A 23211-nucleotide genomic window follows, 5' to 3' on the forward strand; every position below is an offset into this window, starting at 1 on the left:
CATGCGCCTGAACCATGTGCGCCAGGTGGTGGAGCGCACATTTGGCCGCCTCAAAGGGCGCTGGAGGTGTCTCCTCACCCGCCTTGATGTGGGCCCCACCAACAGCCCCCAGATTGTGGGTGTGTGCAGCGCTCTCCACAACCTGGTCGAGAGCAAGGGGGAGGCATTCTTTCAGGGCTGGGCTGTGGAGGCTGGCAGGGCCGATGTGCAGCCACCAACTGCCCCCAGTCGCCAGGTGGACCCTGAAGGGACCCAGGTCCGGGAGGCCTTGCGGGCCCATTTAGACGAGGCCTTGGGGTGAACGCTGGCAGGCCCCCCACTGCACCCCCCCATCCTCCACAACACTCCCTGCCCCTACGCCCACACCACAGAGCACCCAAGAGCACCCCCCCGACTTTTCTTGTAAATAAAAATAGACATGTTGTTTGTGAAACCAGAAAACGTTGAACTCTTATTATTATTATACTATTTACAACCAAAATAAATATTATATATATGTATTATATGATGAAAGGAAAAAAAAGGGGAAGACAAGGAAGGGGAGAGCTATTTACATGGGGGGGCAGGTATCATCATAAAATAACAGGGGTCTAATACAAACTATTTACAAAACACAAGTAAAGGGGATATGTACAAAGGGGGAGGGGGAGGGGGAGGGGGGTCACACCCTGGGCTCCACACCGCCTAATGTCCAGCGCTGGTGGTGGGCGGCCGCGACCCGCGCCTTGGCCTCAGCCCTGGCCGGGGCTGGCTGGGGACCGGGAGATATGGCCCGCGGGTGTCAGCAGGCCCCAGGTCCCACTTGGCGGAAGGGCCCTCGGTGGCGGATGGCGGTGTGACGGCAGGTGGAGTGGCGGGTGGAGCAGGCAGGGTGGGCAGAGCGGTGGCTGGCGCAGCATGGGGGGCCAGGTAGTCCGCGATGCGCTCAAATGTGCGCATGAAGGCCCCCCATGCCTCCTGGTGCCAGGCCAGCGCCCGCTCCTGCAGTTGGAGGTGCCGCTCCTCCACCTGCAGGCGCTGCTCTGAGACCTCCAGCTGTCGCTGGAGGATTGCCAGCAGCTGGGGGTCCGTCGCCACTCGGGAGTGGTGCTGGGTCTGCCGTCGTCCCCGCCCTGGGGCTGGTCGGTGCTCCACCGAGGGGCTGGCCTGGAGTGATGGCCCCAGTGGGCTCTCCGGGACCACTGACACCTCGCCGGCGCTCTCCGGTCCCTCCGATGGTGCAGCTGCGGAACACAAGGGGGGAAGAAGAGTGGAGACAGCCGTTAGTGTGGGCCCCGAGCCATGCCCCTTGTCCCCCCACCCCTCTGCTGCTGGTTCCCCATCCCCGCCCCCGGGAGATGCTGCTGCTGCTGCTGATGGGTGTCCCACCCCCTCCCCCCGGGGGACCCTAGGTTCCGCTCCCCCCATCCCCAGGGATGGGGCATGGCACTGTCGTGCTTGGGGGGGCAGGGGCTGATGCACTCTTCTGAGGGACATGCCACTGCTGTCCTTGGGGCCATGGTCATCTGGGCATGTGGAGGGCCCTGGTCACGTGCACCGCGGGTTACATACCTGATGGTCTGCTCTCACGGTCAGGGGACACCCGGTGGGCAGACGCCCTGCTGGAGCTCCGGGATGGGATGGTGATCTGGAGCCCCCCATCACTGGAGGAGGATCCCTCCTCCTTCTCCTCCTCCTCCTCTGATGCCCCAGGGGTGGGCTCCTGGAGGGGCCCCTGGGGTGCGGGGCTTGCCTCCGGGGCGGACTCCACCTCCGGGGCCTGCTGGGGCTCATCGGCCGATGTATCAAGAGTGGCCGGAGGGGAGGAGGTGTGCCGGGGGCCCAGGATTTTGCTGAGCTCCCTGTAAAAGGGGCAAGTGACGGGGGCGGCCCCAGATCGGCCGGCCGCATCCCGGGCCCGGGCGTAACCCTGCCACAGCTCCTTAACCTTACTCCTGACGTGGTCAGGAGCGCGGGCAGGGTGACCCCGGGCGGCCAGGCTCTCGGCCAGCCGAGCGAACGCATCCGCATTCCGCCTCTTGCTCCCCATTACCTGGAGCACCTCCTCCTCACTCCAGAGCCCCAGCAGGTCCCGAAGCTCGGCCTCCATCCAGGAGGGGCCCCGCTGCTGCTTCCCGGGCTGGCTGCCAGCCTGTGAGCCCTGGCTCCCCTTGGGGTGGGGTGCCCTGGGGTCGCTTGGGGGGCTGGCGGGTGGCCATCGCAGCGGGGGAGGTGTCTGTGGGCTGCTGTGAGGCGTGCAGGCTGGCCGCACGGCTGGGCTGCTGCCTGCACACTCTCTCAGCTTCCTGCACAGGAAGGCAGGGACGGGGAGCTTTAAGGGGCCGCTGCACGCGGTGACCATCAAGCTCAGGGGCTGGGCAGAGCATCTCTCAACCCCCTCAGCTGATGGCCGCCATGGCGGACCCCACTATTTCGATGTTGCGGGACGTGCATCGGCTACACGTGCCCTACTTCGACGTTCAACGTCAAAGTAGGGCGCTATTCCCATCTCCTCATGGGGTTAGCAACTTCGATGTCTCGCCGCCTTACGTCGAGTCAACTTTGAAATAGTGCTCGCCATGTGTAGTCGTGGCGGGCGCTATTTCGAAGTTGGCGCGGCTACTCGAAGTAGCCGGCATGTGTAGATGCGGCTCTTGGGAGCAAGAAGCATGGAAAGCTGCCAATGACCCGTGATACTTTGCAGTTTTGGGGAGAGCTGTTTTATCATGCAGGTTCTGTGGACTGTCATGTGTACATGAATAAATTACATCCAAGAATGGCATTTTGAAGTGGACACTGAGAGACTTCATTCCTTCCTGTTGACCAATGAAGGGGAAACAGGCAGGGATACATGTTGTGCTGGAGGAAGCACTCATGTGCAGCAAGCATACCATTGCACAACACACTTTTTAAATAACAATGAAATCAGTAGTTATATCAAACATAATGGTGTACATTTTTGTTCTGTACATAGTGGAAAAATAAAAATATGCATAAAATTGAAATTACCAGTTATTTATAGTTGGTGTACAATATGTAATTTACATCTTCTGTGATAAACTCATGCTTAAGCTAAGTGGGGAAATAGTTGGCTAAAATACACTGTCATGAAGAATGTGTACTATTATAATTTTTATATTCTAGTTCCACTATAAAAGTGTGTGCCAGGAGGCCTGGTGGGGCAGCTGTGCTGGAATTACGGATTTATAAAGCTCCAGGCAATCTCTAACTTTTTCTATAGAACAGATGGATGTTGACTGTAATATCAAATGGCTGTAGTGTAACACAGGCTGTAAATGTATTATATAAAAATTTTCAGGTGCTTATTCCACACTAACTTCCTGCACCATATTCAGAAAACTACTGGTTTCCAAAGTATTAAATTAAATTGTCTTGTATTTGCACTACATGCATAAGAAACTTTTTTTTTTTTTTTTTTTTTTACAAACACTAGAAATTGATAACATAGGTCCTTTGTCAGTCAGGGAGTGTTTCACTTGTGAGTGAATTTTTTGAGCTCTGCTCCAGGGCTGTGAGTCACCAAAGCATACCTTTTAATTATGTCACTGAGCATAGATCTTTAATGGGAATATCAGGGCTATGTCTACACTATTTGGTTATAGGAATAAGAGGATTTCGAAGTCTGTGGGGTCTTTGTGTGATCGAAAGCAGCACTTTCGAAGTGCTGTGGCCGTCATTATGCTAATGAGGCACTGCATTAGCAGTCATTAGCATATCCAAAGTGTCTCATTAGCATCCCCCTTTCTAAAAGCAGGGGCTAGTGTAGATATAGCCCAGATATTTGAACTGTGGGTTCCTGGAGGTACATTCCTTCATACTGTTCCTCAGAAATCTCATTGTTCATGCCTGTGACCTGTTCCTTTTTTAGGAACCAGTTTTAAATCCATTCAATGTTATTTTTACCTGGTTAGTATTAAGCCATTTTTGACTCTTGTGCCTTATCCTATCTATCATTTCAACTGCTAGCATTCATTTATTCTTCTACAAATTGTGTTCTGTCCCCTTTTGGAGACAAAGCAAAAGAAGGATCTTTGGGATGGGAGGCATGCAAACATCTGTGAAAGGTTTCTCCCTTGTTGCCCAATCAGAGTCCAAGGGACTCTCCAATGGCTCTTCCCTCCTTCAGATAAAACCAAGAGTGTATCAGTCCCAGTGTCTTTGAATGGCTTTTCTTTGGCAGTGTGTTGAGTTTGATTTATGTGCCTCAACCTGAGTTACATTTCAGACTAAAAGATACTAGATACTTACAGTTACACCTACCCCTAGAACTGGTTTTGTTGCAACTTCCTTGTGTCTTTTTTGAGATTTGGAGGAATGTGTAGATCTCAGTTCAGAATTTTCCTTCCTTGTTGTCACTTTCATTGAACAGTTGGAACAAGTAAGATTTTAAAAGGCAGTCAGAAAGTCTGGGAACAGGCCTGACACCAGCTATTCAAAATAATATTTCTACTTTCTTGTTTTCCTCTCTCCTTGGGTTTTTACCTTACTGCTTTAGCTCTCCTGAGTGAAATGAAAACTGATGCACTCATCCACTTTCTGAGAAATTAGTTATAAAAATATCTGTTCCTGAGATTTACCCCTGAGAACTTTCTTTCAGGACACTGTAACGCAGGGATTCATTGCCAAACTTTTGTGTCATGCTGCCATCTTGAAACTCATTGTTTCCTGTTACCCCAGACAGATGCATAACGCAACATATGGTCTTACATAGCCACTTCTCCACAGCCAACATGTCTGCACCTGCTCCACCAGTGCAATGCTGAGAAACCGCCTTTTTTTAGACACAGTGTATGTATGAGATCGTGCTGTGTGGATACCACCGTTTTGTAGATTAAAATGGCAACCTTCTGGCTTGGTGTTTGGGGCAGACAGCATTGTCTCATGAGCTACATCTGGCTTATTGGACCCATGACCCCATTTGGAGTTGTGACCACACAGTTGGGAGACAACTGATGTACTGTTGCAAGGCTTGGTTCTCATTAGTTCTGTGTATCTCTGGTGGGAGAAATGTTAATAACTGTAAAATTGGGGTTTTATACGTTAATAAAATTGTTTTTAGTATTCTCCCCCTTTTCTTTTATTTTTGTGTTTGCTTCAGCATTACTGGATAGGAGTCTAAATCTTTCTGGCAAATATAATTAATATCTGGGCATACCGTCTCATTGGGGTTGTCTTGTGCGGTTTTGCCAAGAAGCAACTGGAGTTCATAACTTTACTTTGTTCAGGCATTATTTCTGTGATTGAAGTCCACCGATTTCACAGTTCCCTTACTGGATTCATAAAATTCACAGCTGCTGTATTAGATTTAAATGTCTGTGAATCAACGGATTTCCAAATTAGACAAAGTTATCATTGTTTTATAAACTATTTGTTTTAATTCTTTCTTCTCTCCCCATTCTTACTGCCCCCTCTCTTCTTCCCCAGGAATGACTTGTTGATGGTGTGCCGTCAGTTGAATATGGAGGAGTCTGTTGCTGAGATCATGCACCAACTGGGAGCAGACGAAAATGGGAAGATTTCCTTTCAGGATTTTACTCGGTGCCGCATGCAGCTTGTGCGAGAAATCAGGAAAGAGGAAGTGGAGCTTTCCGTGAAATCAGATGACTGTTGTAAAAAGAAGTTAAGGGACAGAATAACCTCCTGGCCAACCAGCAGTGATAACAGTTTAGGTAGGTACAATTTTAAATACAACTCCAGAGGTAAATAACGAAGGCAGAATTCCTGGCTCTGTTAACTCAGTGGGATTTCACTCAGGGTGCATCTAAACTAGCAAGTACATTCGAAATTAGGATCGGAAGACTGAGTTCTTTCGAAAGAACCCGCGGAGCATCTCCATTGACACGGTGCTCTTTCGAAATTAACTTCTAAAGAACTGCCCCGTTCTTTCAAAGTTGGTCCTCCACTCCCGGGATGGAAGAAGCACCCTCTTTCAAAAGAGTGCAAGTATAGATGCTCTGCTCACAGCACAAGCAGAGCTCTATGGCTCCAGCATCCAGCCACCTTCCAGCATGCAGGCTCCCGGAAGCCCTCAGGCAGGAAGCTGAGAGCGTGCGGGCAGCAGGGAGCCCACACTACCACTCACACAGTTCCCAGCCGCGATGCCCCGGGAGAAGCCGCAGCACCTCCGGCACCATAGCCAGCAGTCAGGACTCCCGCCTACCCCAGGGGCCATCCAGGGACTTGGGGGGAGTCCTCCCAGGAAGGGAGCCAGCCCCCCAAGCGTTGGTCCCCCTCCTGGACAGAGGCTGAGCTGCAGGACCTCCTTGCCCTGTGGGAAGACAAGGAGGTCCTGCAGTAGATGGGGGTCCGGCGTTGGAACACCATGACGTTCGAACGCCTGGCCAAGGACCTCACTGGCCGGGGTCACCCCACCCAGACCCTGGACCAGGTGAGGTCCAAGGTCAAGGAGCTCTGGCAGGCGTACTGCCGGGCTCAGGACACGGCCGGGTGGTTAGAGACAGCGCCCACCAGCTGCCCTTACTTCCAAGAACTTGACCGCCTCCTTGGTCCCAAGGAGGGAGGACCCCCTGGCTGTGTACCTGGACACCGCTGACCTCCCAGCTGAGCTGATGGGGATGGGGACCGAGGGGGAGGACTGGTCCAGACCACTGGCCACCCTCAGGTGCCCCCAACGGATTCGGGACACCAGCGATGATGAGGGCTCTAGCAAGGGGGCCCTCATCATCGATGTCCCCTCGGGCCCATCCAGCCAGGCCCCCCCCCGACCGCGTCTCGCCTGAATTCGTGGAGGGACCCATAGGTATGTACCTTGCACACCGGTGGGCGGGGGAGGGTGCGCACAGTCCCACCCAGGGTGGCCGCAGCCCACCCACAGAGACATCAGCCCCAGGGCATGGGCGGGCCAGACAGCCCCACCGCCCCACCCTCACAAGGCTGATGTGGCACCCAGCACCATGGGGGCCGGACAGTACCATGGGCCACCAGGTGGCGGAGGGACTGAGGGAGGCAGAGGAGAGCCAGTGCTGCCGCAGCCGAGACGGGGAACCCCAGATGCAGTCCCTGCAGGACCGCCGGGATGGGGTGGGAGGGATGGGGAGGTTCAGGGGGTCCCTCACGGGTACTAATGGCCTGTTCCTCTCCTCTTTGTCTCCGTGGCTCCAGCAGCTGGACCAGCCCCGCAACGGGCCCGGGGAGCCCGACAACGGAGGGCAAGGGGGAGTGGCCCAGGCTTCAGTCCGGGACAGTGTGAGGCTGCCACTGGTCCCTCTGCCGGCGTCACCAGGCCGGGAGGAGGAGTCAGGGGACATGGCCCACACGGCCGCCTTCAGGGAGCTGACGAGAGTTGTGTGGGAGTGGCTTGCCATGGAGCGGCAGGCATGGGACCAGGTGGCGTCCAACTTGGACGCCCTTACCCAGGACATGGTCAGCCACCTGGCCCCTGCCACTGCTCCATCACGGGTCACTCCTGCACCACACCCCCTGTTGCCCCCCCAATCCCCCATGCCCGTGCATCCCCTGCCCTCCCTCCCAGAGGTCTCCCCCCAGCCCCAATCCCACATCCCCCTGCCTCCCCCACAACAGCCCCCCCGAGGAGACCGACCTGGAAGCCCTGCTCCCTCCCAGCTCCCTCCCGGCCAGCCTCATCCACTGGCCCACACTCTGCTGGCCTGGGCTGCTCAGATGGAGGCCAAGCCCCCAGCCCCGCCCCTCCCCCCGTGCTGAGCCCGGCACAGGTGCGGGGACCGTGCCCGAGCTGTGCCCCAACCTCCCTGTGCCACCGGCCCAGCCCAGCCCTGGTGGGGCCCCTGGACATGGGGAGAAAGGGGTGGGCGATGGGGCTCCTGGCCATCGAGTCCCGTGGAGGGGTGAGGCCCCCCACGCCGGCTCCCCATTCACCCTCTCCCCTCCCATGTAAATAGTTCTCCCCGTTCGCCCTCCCCCCACACGTGTATATAGTTCCTCCTAGATAATGAGGGGCACATTGTTTTCATATAAACAGTTTGTTTATATGGTTTACTCTGTGTCTCCCGTGCATGTATGCTGGTGGGTGTGCATATGTGTGCAGGGTGCGGGTGGTGGGGGAGTGTGTGTGCAGGGTGCAGGTGGAGGGGAGTGTGCAGTGTGAGGAGGGGGTTACTGTGGACCTCACTCAAGGGCCTGGCACAGGGCCTCCCTAACATGCACCCCGTCCTGCTAGGCCTGGTGTCATGGGGCAGCAGGGGCCTGTTCGTACCTGCACCCCACCTCGGTGACTCACCCCTGCATATAGGGCTCGTGTTTTGCCTCCACCAGGTTATGGAAGGTACAGCAGGCCCTGACCACCGCTGGGACATTGGGGAGCCCCACCTCCAGCCTGGTGCAGAGGCATCTAAAACGCCCCTTGAGGCGGCCGAATGCCCACTCGACAGTGTTCCGGGTGCACTTCAGCCACTCGTTAAAAAGGTCCTTGCTCGGCTGGCTGTGCCCGGTGTATGGCCACGTCCGCCATGATATAGGGCAGCATCGTCATGTTCCCGATGGGGAGCTCCCGCTGAGGGATGAAGGTCCCCTAGGCCATATGACGTCCCAGCCCTGAGTTCCTGAAGACCCTCGCGTCATGGGCACAGCCAGACCAACCCACATAGATGTCCTGGAACTGGCCATTGGTTTGATCAGGGCCTGCAGGACCACCGAGTGGTAGCCCTTGCAATTCAAGTAGGCCCCCACGGCTGTGCTCTGGGGCCCGGATGGTGATGTGGGTGCCATCCAGGGCCCTGAAGCAGTTGAGGAAACCCAGCTCCTGGAATCCCCAGATGGCATTGTCCAGGTCCCCGACACAAACCAGTTGCCTCAGGAGCACCTTGTTGATCGCCTGGATGACCTGCAGGGCATAGGGAGGTGCTCTTGTGAGTGTGGGGTGGGGTGCGGCTTGCCCGCCCGTGCCTGTCCCCATCCCTGCCCCTCTCCCCAGGGTGCCTGCCCGTGCCTGTCCCCATCCCCACCTCTGTCCCCGGGGTGCCTGCCCATGCCCATCTCTATCCCTGCCCCGGTGCCCGTCTTTCTCCCGATGATGCCTGTCGCTAGGCTGCCCCCCGCATGCAGCCTAGGTGTGAGCTGGGCACGGCTTACCTCGATGAGGACGGCCCCGACGGTGGCTTTGCCCACCCCGAACTGATGGCAGATGGATCGGTAACTGGACAGAGCAGCCAGCTTCCATAGGGCGATGGCCACCCTTTTGTGTGGGGGGGAGTGCCAGCCTCAGGTTCATGTCCTGGTGCTGGGGGACTGGGGCAAGCCAGTGGCACAGCTCCTGGAATGTCCCCTTGGTCATCCTGAAATTCTGTAGCTACCAGTTATCGCCCCAGTCCTCCAGCACCAGCCGGTCCCACCAGTCACTGCTTGTGGGGAAGCTCCACAGGCGGCAGATGACCCAGGGGGACCGGCTGCGGACGTTGCACCCTGAGGATGACGTCCAGGAGGGTAACTATTCTGGTAGACACCTGGAGCCGCTGCAGCACAGCCAAAAACTTCGAAATTGCCGTGCAAATGGCCGTTTTGAAGTTTACTAATGAAGCGCTGAAATGCATATTCAGCGCCTCATAAGCATGCGGGCTGCTGCGGCACTTCAAAATCGACGCGGCTCGTCCAGACGGGGCTCCTTTTCGAAAGAACCCCGGCTACTTCCAAGTCCCCTTATTCCTATGAGCAGATGGGAATAAAGGGACTTGGAAGTAGCCGGGGTCCTTTCGAAAAGGAGCCCCGTCTGGACAAGCTGCGCGGCGGCGAGCCACGTCAATTTCGAAGTGCCGCGGCCGCCCGCATGCTAATGAGGCGCTGAATATGTATTTCAGCGCTTCATTAGTAAACTTCAAAATGGCCATTTGCATGGCCATTTCAAAGTTTTTGGTTAGTGTAGACATGACCAATGTGATCTGGCTCATGGTAGCAGTACTAACTAGTGAGCTGTAAGTTTCACCACCTTTCAGCTCTTCAGAGGTACATATCCTCTTTTTATTTAGTCAGGACTTGAAGAGCTAGTGATGTTATTTGAACCTGCTCCCTATTGCTTTGTAAACATTGCTCCAGCCAAGAGATGTGTTAATTAATACAAATAAACTTGATGGGAGCTGACTTTTTTGAGGAGGGTGCACTGTTTTTAAAAAACAGTGTCTTCAAGGACTGTTTATAGGCCTTTCCTCAAGATTTATTTTCATGCACTGTATCAGCTGCTGTTACCCCTTGAAAGTTTCTATCCAGTGTCCATATAGAGTGCATAAATTACAGAAACTCCCAATTAATTTGGCTGCCATTGAGCACTAGGGGTCCTAGTGACCTGCAGCAAAGGAATCTGCCTTCTTTGAAATGACTTTTACATTAAGGATTTTGTTTGGAGATTGTACAGACAGCACACAGTGAAGGCTCTCTGAAAAAAAGCAGAACTTACAGCTATCTTCTCAAAGAGATGCAAAAATATGTACGTGCCTATTTAAAATAAAGCTAAAAACTTACATTTACAATACTTCAATCACTGTATGCCATTATAGAGCAATGTGAAAGTAAAAATAAAATTTCATAATAATTATTTCCAACTGATTGTTGTAACTTGACTCCTTTAGATAATCTTGCTTTTCACGCATTGCAGTAATTGACTAGAGAATTGTCCTAGCATGCCCTCTAGCAAGGTAGGAGGGATAGCTCAGTGGTTTGAGCATTAGTCCCTTGAAATCCAAGGTTACAAGCTCAATCCTTGATGAAGCTATCTGGGGCAAATATACTTAAAAAACAAAACAAAACAAAAAAGCCTGCTAGAAATGGTGGTAAGTTCTGCTGAGCACAGTGGACTGGACTTGATGACTTCTAAAGGTCCCTTCCAGTTTTATAAGATAGGTATATCTCCATATAAAAAATTATTATTTTTATTCTTGTTAATGACCTGAAGGCTTGCATCATACTGAAAAGGAATTTTCACAATAGATTGGAAAGAGAGGCTGCTGAACTCTTCTTTATATTCAGATTCAACGCGTTAACACATGGTTTGAACCGGGATGGGAATATTTTAGGTCATAATAGGGGCTGTTTTGCATACTTGGCTTAATCTAATTCTTGACTCCACTCCACCCCCCTTCTGCTCCTCTACTCTCTGATTTGTTCACCTTGATAATATTTTTCTGATTTGCAATCTTGGTTACTGTTTTTGGCTCTCTGTGCCTTAAATATTGAGTCTGTTCTGGTATGGCTATGGTCTGAAGAAGTGGGTTTGTCTCACGAAAGCTCATCACCTAATAGATTATTTTGTTAGTCTTTAAAGTGCTACTGGACTGCTTTTTTGTTTTGATAGTATATAGACTAGCACGGCTTTCTCTCTGTTATTATTATCCCTGTTTTACAGAGAGGAATGCAGTTGAAGATAGGGAGGTTACTTTCTTCAGGCCAAGGAATGGGGGGAAGGGGAGGGGAAGGGGATGTTAATCATGGTTTGAACTCAGAAATTTCATGACCCCTCCCTGCATTCTGTGCTCAGTCTGCTAGGCCACAAAATTGGTGAGAGTTTTTTCTTTTCTCTTGTTCTTCCTAGTCCACTCCACTGTTCCTTTTCATGCTGCCTCCGTCCTTTCTTATATATAGTCTTTCTGTATTAAGACGAGGTCTTAACGAACTCCTCTGCCATGCTTGGCCTCGGTCTACCACCACATAAGCACAGAACAAAAGCAATCCTATCCATCTGGTGTCTTTCTTTGCATATTACTTCTAAGTCTGCTGAGGAACAGAAATTGAAAGCCCAGAATTTTCAAGAAGCAAGAGCTAGTGCTTAGGCTGGAAAGACTAGAGCTATTAATTCATTTTTATGACATGCATCTGGCAAAGTGGGTCTTTGCCCAAGAAAGCTTGTGCTCCAAAATATCTGTTAGTCTGTAAGGTGCCACAGGACTTCTTGTAGTTTCTTCACATACAGATTAATATGGCTATCCCTCTAATACTTGATTTTATGAGGTCGTATGTGTATGTGGATCATGTTTGTGGGAAGATCTCTTGGGCTCCCAACCAAACCGTCAAAGCTGCTGCTTAGGCTGCCGAGGGTGGGCCGCTGTGGACTGCTGGTGCTGTTGTTGGTGAGGCTTTTGCCGCTGAGGCCTGTGCCTCTGTCAGGTTTTGTATTGCTGCAGCTGCTCTCAGAACTGTTCCCATGGTCTCCGATAGGGAGAGTGCCAGACTTGTTTGAATGGAGAGGTGTACATTCCCAATGTGCACAGTGTAGTGTGAGAGTCCTACATGGAATGGAGGACCTCGTCAGTTTTTTCAGCAAATAGGTGACATATGTCAAACAGGAGATCCTCCAACTTCTGCTGACAGTCTTTGGGGACCCCCAAGGTTTGGAGCCATGAAGCGCGTCTCATGACTACCACAGAGGCCATGACCCTACCCACCGTGTCTGCCACATCCATTGCAAATAGTATGCCCCTCCTGGATGACATTCAGGAGAACAGGGCACTGCTGCTCCAGCAGGGGCTACACCACTTCCTGGAGTTTGGAATAATAGAACAATCGTAGTCAGCCAGCATGCCCACACAGTTGTCTGCCTGAAGGAGTAGGGTCCCCGATGAATAGACTTTATTTCCCATAACATTCCACTTTTTGCTGGACTTGTTCTGAGGGGTGGAGCTGAATCTTCTTACATGGTGTTTATCAAGGACAAGGTCACAATCCAACCTCATCGTAAGTTCCTCCCTAAGGTTCCCTCTCCCTTTCATATCAATGATCCTGTTCACTTACCTGCATTCTTCCCAAACCCACACTCTGATCCTGTGCATGCAGCATGACATATCCTGGACATTCGTTGGGTGTTTGCCTTTTACATCGATTACACAAAGCCTTGGCACAAGTCTCCTCAGCTCTTCCTCTCTTTCGTGGAACTTTTCAGGCATCGCCCCATTTCATCTCAATGGCTTTCCACGTGGATCTCCACCTTCACACACACCTGCTATGCTCTTCACTGGAAAGACCTGAGTGCCATCACCACCCATTCTACCAGGGCCGTGTCTTCCATCACCGCCTTTCTCAAGAATGTACTCCTTATGGACATAGGCAAGGTGGCAATGTGGTCTTCGAGCAACACGTTTGCACAGAAGTACACTCTTGTGTCTTTGATTTCTCCCTCCATTCAAGTGGCTCAGGCAGTTCTGTCAACTGTAATCATTACTGGCCTCCAAAGCCATCTCCAAAGTGCGACTACTGCTTTATAGTGACCCAGATTGGAGCACCCACAGGAACACTACTCGAAGAAGAAGAGGACGTTACTCACCTTGTTCAGTAATGATGGTTCTTCGAGGTATGTCTCAGGGGTGGTCCACTTCCCTCCCTTCTTCGCTGCTTTAGAGAATCCTGCTCTGTTTGCTAGGGTGGAGAAGGAACAAAGGAGCCCGCACACCAGATAGCACAAGGAGGTGCTACTGTGCTTGCATGGTGCTGGACACCATGGCGATTGAAGAATCTCTGACAGCTGGCATGGGGATGCACCAGCACCCAGTCTGGAGCACCCACGGGGGGACACATTTTGCAGAACCATCATTACTGCACAAGGTGAGTGTAGCGAGGTGCTGTGGCCTCCTCTGGACTCAGAGGTGGAGGAGGCAGCTCAGAGGCCCTGGTGGATGGGCTCAGAGCCAGAACACCTGTGCCCCACCCATCAGAGGGCTGTGCCTAGAGCCAGAAGGGTCAGAGGCAGGGCTTGAAGCCCATTAAAGGCTGGGCCGGCAAGCAGGGAGGAGGCAGCTGACAAGGCTCCTGGGCGCCAGAGGCGGGGGACCTGCCGCCGATCAGCCTGCTGGCAAGAGTTGCCCCCCAGCTGCCCAGACCAGCCTGGGCAGCCACAGATAAGGCTGCCATTGGGCAACTACCCTGACTTCCCAGATCTACTGGGATCCTCGCGCCAGTGGAAGGCCCCCTCCCCCAAGGCCCTGCCAGGACCAGAGAGACTGCCCGGGGCTAGTTAACTGGAGTCCGCAGAAGAACAAGGCCTCGGAGTTCTGCCAGATGCCCGCAGTGCAGAGGCCTCCGACCGTCCAGAGCCCACAGTCCTGCCACCAGTGGATTGTCCCAGTGACATTGAGGTGTTCGACTGGCCGGAGCCACTGAGGGCAGACTACCCAGATGAGACCTACCAGCCGGGACTGGCAGACCAGGCTGATTGGGACCCCGCGCCTATGGAGGTGGAGGTAGGAAGTGGCCCAGGGAACGCTCCACCTGAGCCAATGGTGGTGTGTTGCAGCCTGGATCCCCACTGCCAAGCTCAGGTGTGAGCAATCCGTAGGGCCCCGGGCTGGGTTACAGTGGAGTGGGAGGGCCTGCGACCCCCTACCCCCTCCCTGGTGGGGTAACCCCTTGCCTCTCTAAAGCCAACCCCGGTTAGGGGAAAGCATTTTGACTGCTGCCCTGCCCTGAACTGAGGGCTAGGCTCCCCAAACTGTCTATGCACCTGCAGCCCCGCCCTGACACAAGGGCTGGGCTTTCAAACTGTGTATTTGCCTGCTGCCCCGCCCTGAACTGAGGGCTGAGCTCCCCAAACTGCGCACTTACCTGCACTCCCACTATTTCAAAGTAGCTGGACACGGATCATGTACACACGACCTATGTCGACATTCAGCGTCAAAGTAGGGAGCTATTCCCATCTTCAGACAGGAGTAGTGATTTCGACGTCTCGCCGCCTAACGTTGATTTCACCGTCAAAATAGCACATGGCGCATGTAGATGTGACATGCGCTCTTTTGATGTTGTGCCAGCTACTTCGAAGTAGCCGGCTAGTGTAGACGCACCCATATACACAGAATAGATCTTCCATGTGCTCTTCTGTCCCCCTCATAGGTAAGAAGGAGCTTAGAGACTTTGGTGGCATTTTCCCCCTTTTGGATCCTGAAGAGAAGGCAGCTGGGGAGATGTGTATCCTCCCCCATTTCCAGTACCAAGGGTGCAGAGTGCAGATCAAGGAAGGCTATAGTCCCAGTCTTTTGGGGGCAACTGCTTCTGTTGAGAGAGCCGTGGGGCCAATACTGGTGGCTCAGTCATCTTGTGCTTCTTGTGAATGCTACAGCTTCTGCCAGGTTTTGAGGTGGACCTTCTGGGCTTTTCTGTAGTAAAGCAAATTCCTTTCCCCCGTGGGACAGCAGGGGGGATTTTGCAGGGGGTTGCTGAGGAAGAATTTTTCCTGAAGCACCATATGGGAGAGGGATATTTTTTAAAAAATGTTTATAAATCCTTTTTTTCTACTGTATAGGAACAATTTTTACAGAACTCTTTCAGAGCTAAATGTTGATGTTCTCTCATTCCAGTACTTGAGGGAGTCGGATTAGAGAGATTCATTCTGTAGTAAATTTGTAGCATTATGTTCAGGTTAAGCTTCCTGTAAGGAGAAATTCACAAAAGGTCATGCCCTTCCCTTCCTCTCTCTCCAGTGAGTTGGGTAATAAATCAGTGCAAATGTCAGCTTCTTTAACATTATATTAACACTCAGCCTAAATTAATTTAACTGTTAAATCAGGTGGTCAGTCTTGCATTAGGAATTCTAAAATAAATCAGGACTTGTGCAGCTGTTATTTTTAGTGAACTTTATAATCTTGCTGTGAAAAAATGTTGCAGTTAAATATTCTCTTTCCAGTCTAAGAATCAAAGTTTTGTTAGATCAGTCTTTTAATTATTAACGAGATATATGCAATCCTGACACACTTTACAATGTAATGAAATGATGGGTACTGAAGAATTTGATACAGCTTTTCTAAATACATTATTCTGGGTAACAGTCAAGGAACACGTACGATGCTTCCGTGGAATAAACTAGATGGTTTGTAGCCTGGTAGCCTAATACTGCATTTTAGGCACATTTTGGTAGTTTAGAAATAAATGTTGATGGTGTCAGAATTTTTTCACTTGAGTGCACATGCTCACAGTAGGTGGTAAATGTTTTTGAACCACAACATTTGTGGCATCCTCTAGTGCTTTCTCATTCCCCCTGGGTTTTCTTTTTTAACGTTTATAAATAAAGCTAAGTAAAAACGCAAATCCATGCAAAATTCTCACTTAATGACCTTAGGAGTGGGGCTGAGAGAAGGTTGCTGCATATTTTGTCACAGAGCAGGAATCTGCAAGTCCATAAATGGATATATAAGAGTATCTGTCTCATGAGATCTGGAACCTATTTACCTTTTTAGTAGAGAACTATGCATAATACCAGATTCTCTTTGTTTAAGAATGACAAGATATCTTACCAGTTAGGGACCAAATTCTCTGGTTTTTTTAATGTTGTTGCAATGTGCTGCTTATTCCAGTGGTACTTAGTACTGGATGAGATTTCTGCATGTGTTCCCTTGACAGTAAGAAATATGTTTTCTGCGCTATTCAGATATGTTTTCTCATCACATAGATAGGTGGAATGAAGCATTCCCGCTTGGCTTTTTTGGAAAGTCCTTCAGGCAAACAGGCTCCCTATCCCAGGATCCATTAATGTTAGTTTTGAAGATCTTGATAGAGACAGGGATTATCAAAGGAATGTTTTTGGCTATATTAAGTACAATTTTGTTAAATAACTTCCAAGCAGCATTCTGTATTTTTTCTGTGCAAAGTAGACAGCTGTTAGCCTAGATCCATACATGCTGGGAAAGAGAGTGGAGCATCCAGGGGTCTCTTCACACACATCTCAGCTGTGGGGAGACTACAAGGGAGGTGCTCTGTTGTGTTCCCAGCTGTGGAAAGGAGCAGTACTGTTTCTGGGTGAGGAGGTGCTGCAAAGCCATCTGGGAAACAGAGGGCTTGAGCACTCACAGGTTAAGAAAGGGGTGATGGTGGAAATGAATTGAGCCGCTCTATATTAATGAGGGAGGGGAAGTCCATCCGTACATGGCATAGATGTAGTAGGCTGCACTTTCATAAGAGATGGGGAAACAGAGAGTGAAAGTCAATCAGAGAGGTGTTTCTGACAGACTAATGGGTTTTCTCCATTGATCTAGGAACGGGTCTGAAGATCTGTAGAGTTGGCAGTCCCAGGCTTAGTAGGTGAAGTTGTGCAATTTACTCCAGAGCTTGAGCTAACCATTTTGGTTTGTGCTTCAAACGAATGACAAGTGATAGAGCAAGATACCTTTGACTGCTCCAATCTTTGTATGATTATTTGGAATGCTTCTGATTTGTCAGAGATGTAAAATCAGCTCTGTTGCCATCTGTGTTCACTGCTGTGGCAGATGGAAAGGGAATAGAGAGGAGGAGACTGGGAGAGGAAATAAAATGCTAATTTGAATATGCAAATTGTCTGTCTGATTTGTCTGAGATGTTTATGGAAGGACACAGAGTTACAAACCAAAGTAGAGAGGTGTCTAGAATAGTGCAAGAAGACACTTGGTTAATGAACACAACAAGCCATGGGAGGCTGCCATCTTGGTGATTGAAAGTAATGATTAAAAGCAATAAACCACACTCAGTAACTGAAAAGCTTTTTCTGCTGTCACTGCTGAGAATGGGTTTCTCTGTAACAAACATAGCCATATGTTCCAGCTGTCCTATATTTGCATACCCCAAAGAAACTATACATTCTTGATGCAAATCATTCACCATCCTTTTCTGCCTCCATGCTATGCAGAGAACATTATATAGTCTGCTGTAAATGTGTCTTTGAATAAATTAGCACACACTGAGGTAGCAGTGCTGCCTTAGTTGAGTGCTTTAGGTTATGTGCAGCACAATAACCATTGACAGTGTGGTTCCATGAAGGCTTTGGCCTTTGACTCCTGCGCTAGCTCTGCTTCCTGATTTGTACAGGCACCATTGTGATTATCTGCTCCTCATTTTAAGTAGGTTTTATTTCCATTACTAACACAGTTTAGTCAGAAAACCTTTCAAGAACAACAAGAACATTTATTCGTTCTTTCCCCCTCCTCATTGTATTTTCATAGCTCTTCTGGGAACAATATTGCAGACAGCAGGATGTGAGAAAGGTTATGTTCCATTGTGAAAAGACAATAGAAATAGAGAGTGCTCTAAAGCTCCAAACATGACTATCTAGGTTTCACTGCTGAGCCAAATTGGCTGCTTGTAAACTTGAACCCCACTTGTTCTTTGCATGCCTTTGGAACACACCTGACCTTCCATGGGCTCTACTGTATGTGCTTTATATCTCCTTTAAACAATCTTTTAAACCATCAGAAGTCTAGTTGGCTTTCAGTTTTCTTTAAGTGCTTTTCATCATATCAATATTTGCACAAGAAAAGGTGACTAGAGGAATAGAGATGTTAGACAAATTCACTCCCTTTCCTTTTTTCTTATGGTTTTAAATGCTTAGACTTTTTCCTTGCTCATTCTGTGTAAATATATAGTATGTCCTGGGTAGGAGGTGGCCTCTCTTGTTTTGTTTTGCAAGCCTTTCCTTACATGCTGACAGAGCCTCTGTCAGCTTGTGTTACTAGCTGAGTATGGAAAATGAGTACTGTTTTAATCCATGCCTTTGTTTGTTTTTGGAGTCCTAGGACTGTGAGTCACCTCCAGTAACACCACCAGCCTTTCAGCCATTTAAGCACTTTCTTCTAGTCTACGCCAGGCTTGTCTTCATCTTTTAAGTTAACAGTGGATACCCCCCAATCCATTTCAATCATTCTCCTCTGATGTCCAGCCCTGGATGGTAGCTACTTGCGCAAATTCAAGATCCTCTGCCCAGCAAAGGTGCAGTGTACTCTTGCTAACCAGTTTTACCTTAACTCCGTAACTCCTGTAAACCACAGAACACTTTCAAGCACTTACATAGAAGTAAGAAAGTAATGGAAACAAATGTTTAAAATACAAAAAGTCATAAAACACAAACTATGTCCCACTTACTAATAGCTGTCTTTCCTAGCTAATTCCTAGCTAATTTCCCCCACAATGCGGTCTGCTACAGAGTTGGCTGGTTTCACAAGACCCAAGGTCCAAACTTTATGAAAACATTCATGTTCTGCAAGAGCTTTGAATGAATCCAGAGCCCCTCTCTCTCCTTGTTGTTGTACTGGAAAACACTTCTTGTACCTGGCTTTTTTTTTTTTTTTTTGCTTGTAACTGGTTTTGATTGCTTGCAATTGCCCTTGAGGTTTTTCTGTGGGAAGTCTTACTATTGAACAAGGCTAAACAATTGACTGGCTAAACAGAGTGGGCTGACACATCCTTCCTGCCTGAATGGGCCATTTCAAAGACACATCTGCTGGTGACTAATTTATATTCCTAGTCTATAAGTTATGTATACACTGTACATGTACTGTTCCTTAAATATTACCTGTACATTGAGCAATGATTATGAATCTCGACAAGTCATAAGCTTCTGCAGATATATTCTTTTACTCTTTATGTATCTGGTAAGATATGAATAGTCACAGAGAGGTAGCCGTGTTAGTCTATCTTCACAAAACAAAAAAGCAGTTCTGTAGCACTTTAAAGACTAACTGAATAATTTATTAGGTGATGAGCTTTCGTGGGACAGACCCACTTCAACATATCTGGAAATTGTGATAAAATTGAGCTGAAACAATGAGAATTTAACAGAAAGATAGAAAATATGAAATGAAAACTGACATCAGCTACATAGGACAGAAGGAGGTGGGGTAGGGGAGGGGGAAGAAAATTACTAAGATGTAAGATGTGGTTAGTGTAGTGAGTTTATCAAGTATGAGGTTTGAAGAACAGAGTTGTTTGAAGAACAAAGAACAAAGGGCTTTGCTAGGGAGCCTTTGTGCCACTGTCACCATTGTCATTTTGCTGATCCACAAAGGTTATTAGAGAGTGGTGTTAATTTTCAGTAGTCATAGATTACCAATTGAATAACAAATCACCTCTATTAATGTCTTAGTTGTATCTTACAGTGAGGTTGCAGACTGTGATATGGTTCTGATATTCCTGCATTGGTTTCTTTTTGTGGATGGTCACTTTTCTGTAGTGAACAGTGGATAGAAGCATGTGCTCCAAGTGCTCTCTCTGTCGGCAGTGCTCTGGCATGATTGACTGCGAGTTGCCTGAGAGACCTGACTGTGTTGATGGATTTAGGGCTCTTTCTCACACACAGTGCTGTAGTGGTGCAGCTGCATCCAGCGAGCTCTCCTGATGCAACACATCTCCATGCTCTGTGCTGACTGGAGAGAGCTTTCCCATTGGCATAATAAAGCCACCTCTACAAGAGGCAGTGGCTATGCTGGTGAGAGAAGATCTCCCTCAGACATAGTGTTGTGCAGGCTGACATTTATGTTGATATCACTTATGTTGCTCAGTAGTTTATTCACACTCCTGAGTGACATAAGTTCTTCTTCAAGTGCTTGCTCATATCTGTTCGAGTGAGGTGTGTGCATGCATGTTGCATGGCTGTTGGAAAGTTTTCCTTAGCAACTAGCCACCTGGGGAGCCCCCTCAATTCAGTTGCTTGTGGCTGTTTGATTGTTCTAGTCAAGTACCTGTTGCTACACAACAGGTCCCCAGCCCTTTCTGTGCAAATAGTTGTAAGTAGCTGTTGTTGGCATAACCATTATTTTTGGTTCAGTTAGCCTTCTCTGTTCTTTCGGTAGGGAAGGTCTCTCCCGTTCTCCTACCGAAAAAATCCCAGGGCTTTAAGCAGTGCTCCAACCACTTAAAGTCTATACCAATGAGCGACCCTCACGGCTTCTGCCTTTCTTGTTTGGGTGAAGCTCATCAAGCAGATAAATGCCGTATCTGTAGGGGTTTCACACCTCAGACTCTTAATGAGCCTGACTTTCAGCTCCAGCAACTCGCCATGGAGTCAGCACTGCAACTGCTACAGCAAGGCTCCCCACCTCCATCCTCAGTTTGCAGCACTCTGTCCTCGGCTCCAGGCTCGGCTCGCAGGAATGGCTCCACTTGCCCAAAATTGCTGGCACAACACCACTCCTACTCTCCGGTGCACACATCCAAGATGCCTAAGTCGTTGACACTGACTCGACAAAGGCACCCGTGGCGCAGAAGGTACTGGATGCTCCTGGGGCCCTTGATCTTGATGGCCTTGCGTTTTATTCACCAACCCCTGTTCTCTTGGACTCACCCAGAGGTAAACTGGTGGTAGTTGGTCCTTCTTTGATGCTTGGGTATATACCAGGCAGCCCAGGGTCTCATATAAATTATGAGTGCCCCTCAATGTGTGTCCAGTGGTAAGCCTTCACTTCTTCCTGCATCTGTCCAGGTACCATTGCCCCATTGCCTGACTCCTCAGGCCTGCCCTGAATCTTAGCATGGCCGTCTGAGTTGTCGCCATTCCGACTTGTGGCGCTGGATGCCTTTGCGGCCTCCTTCTCCATCCCACTTGACACTGGCCTGTTCTCCATCCAGGGCCTCAGCTGCGGGCTCTTTGGATTCCGGATCTTTGGCATGCTCTTCCTCCCACTTGGTACTTCCCAATACTTGGTACCATGCCTTGCCATTCCCAATGCCGTCTGCTCAACACTTGTCTGCGGGTTCCAGAATTTGCCAGGCACAGGCTGCGCATCGACCACGTTCCCATTCAGGGACTCAGTCCTATTCTCCTAACTGGTTTGGCTCCTCGTCAGGACCCTCACGGTTTGGACTCTCAGTGTCCATCCTCCGTGGTGCCAAAGGCCTCAACTCCTCAGCATTCCTGTTCCTTGCACAGATCTTGCTTTTGATGTAGGTCTCCATCTCAGCACTGGTCCGGGTCCTGGCACTGGTCCTTCTCTTGATGCTGGTCCCCGTCACAGCATCTGTCTCGATCTCCACTCCAATCCCAATTCTGATGTCTGTCTCACTCTCAGTGCTGTTCTACCTGTTGGCACTGATCTTGTTCCCAGCGCTGGTCCCTGTCCTGGCACGAGTCGACTTCTCCTTTCCCTATCTCCCTATGGAGTTACTCTGCCAGTGTCATTCTCCTTGCAAACAGTCTGGTTCTTGGCACCCTTCACTCTGGGACTGCTTTCACTCACCTTGTCAGTCCCGTGAGACCACACGCACTAAGTCATTGGCCACACTTCTCCAGTGGCACGTCTGGGAACGGCCCCTCCTTGGCCTTCCCGTTCTCCTTCTCCTGCCTTGTTCCACATTTCTCTGGTGTCAGATTCTCAAGGCCTGAAACAGGACTCATCTGCTGTCCAGTGGCCATCAGTCTGGTATCCGTGCTGGTAGCCTTGGGCATACCATGACTCAATGGACACCATGCCCTCTGCCCGGTCACATACAACTTCTACCTCAGAAGCTCCTGAGGTAACTGCCCACCTGAGGACTCCCGCCACCCTACTTCTCCTGAGGTGATGTCTCCTCCTCCTCCTCCTCTTATGGAGGACCCTGCACTGATGGCATCCCCCTGGCATCCTCCAGCTCCTCCCCAGATGAGGCCATAGCAGGTGAATTGGCCTCAGGGTCTCCGCCCACTGACTGATAGGGCACTCCAGGAGCTTCTCTGCCATGTGGCCACCAGCCCTAATCTTCCAGTAGAGAAAGTTAACTGAGTCTGTTGACCCCACTTGTGACATTCTGACCATGGAAGGTCCGTCCTGTGTGGCCCTTCCCTTTAACAAGACTATCATGGCTGCTGACTCTACTGTTTAGACTGCATTGGGGACTGCAGAGGAGCAGATATCATCACAACCTTCTGAGGCTATGTCTGTGCTTCTGTTAGCATAAAACACAGTTACTTGCTGTTGTAACTGTTGTTCTTCGAGATGTGTTGCTCATATCTGTTGAAGTTAGCTCTGTGTGTGTGCGTGTGTGTGTGTGTATGTGTGTGCATGGCTGTCGGAAAGTTTTCCCTAGCAACTAGCCAGCTGGTTAGGGTTAGCTCTGGTCAGCCTGCACCAAGTGTAGTGTCTTATTTCATCCTGTTGTCAGTCTCCCTCACTCACCTGCAATACAGGGCAATGGTATTGCGATGCAAAGGAGATGGATATCAGTCTCATTCCGCTGACCCACTCAATTCCATTTCACTCTCTACTAGGGAGTTAGACTGATTTGTCCAGGACAAGGGACTCCGAAGACGGTATTTGAAAGTCAACATTTTGTTTTTGTGGGAGGAGGGGAAATTAACTAAAGTGAAAAAATCGGGGTAATACCAATGTTCCACTATTATGGAAAAAGGTATCTTCATTAATAGTTATGCTTGCCCTTTATCTGTTTTAAATAAGGAGTGCAGTGCTTGTGCTTTTTAATTATATCTTACAATTTAATGATAATTCCGCCCCCCAACTGACTCAAGACAGCATAGCACCATGATTCAAAGTATAATTTCATCTGTGATTGAAACTATAATTGTGCCTACCCTGT

General features: G+C 49.8%; 1 protein-coding gene across 1 annotated transcript in view; it reads left to right on the forward strand.

Annotated features, from left to right (window-relative positions):
• MCC (MCC regulator of Wnt signaling pathway) overlaps positions 1-23211 on the forward strand; it is a 377449-nt gene that overhangs the window by 46594 nt on the left and 307644 nt on the right. The window contains exon 2 of the mRNA XM_074995215.1: positions 5425-5669. Within this exon, the coding sequence (XP_074851316.1) occupies positions 5425-5669 (245 nt within the window). The remainder of the gene's footprint in view (positions 1-5424; positions 5670-23211) is intronic.

Source organism: Carettochelys insculpta, chromosome 5 (genome assembly GCF_033958435.1).
Source record: "Carettochelys insculpta isolate YL-2023 chromosome 5, ASM3395843v1, whole genome shotgun sequence".
Classification (NCBI taxonomy): Eukaryota; Metazoa; Chordata; order Testudines; family Carettochelyidae; genus Carettochelys; species Carettochelys insculpta.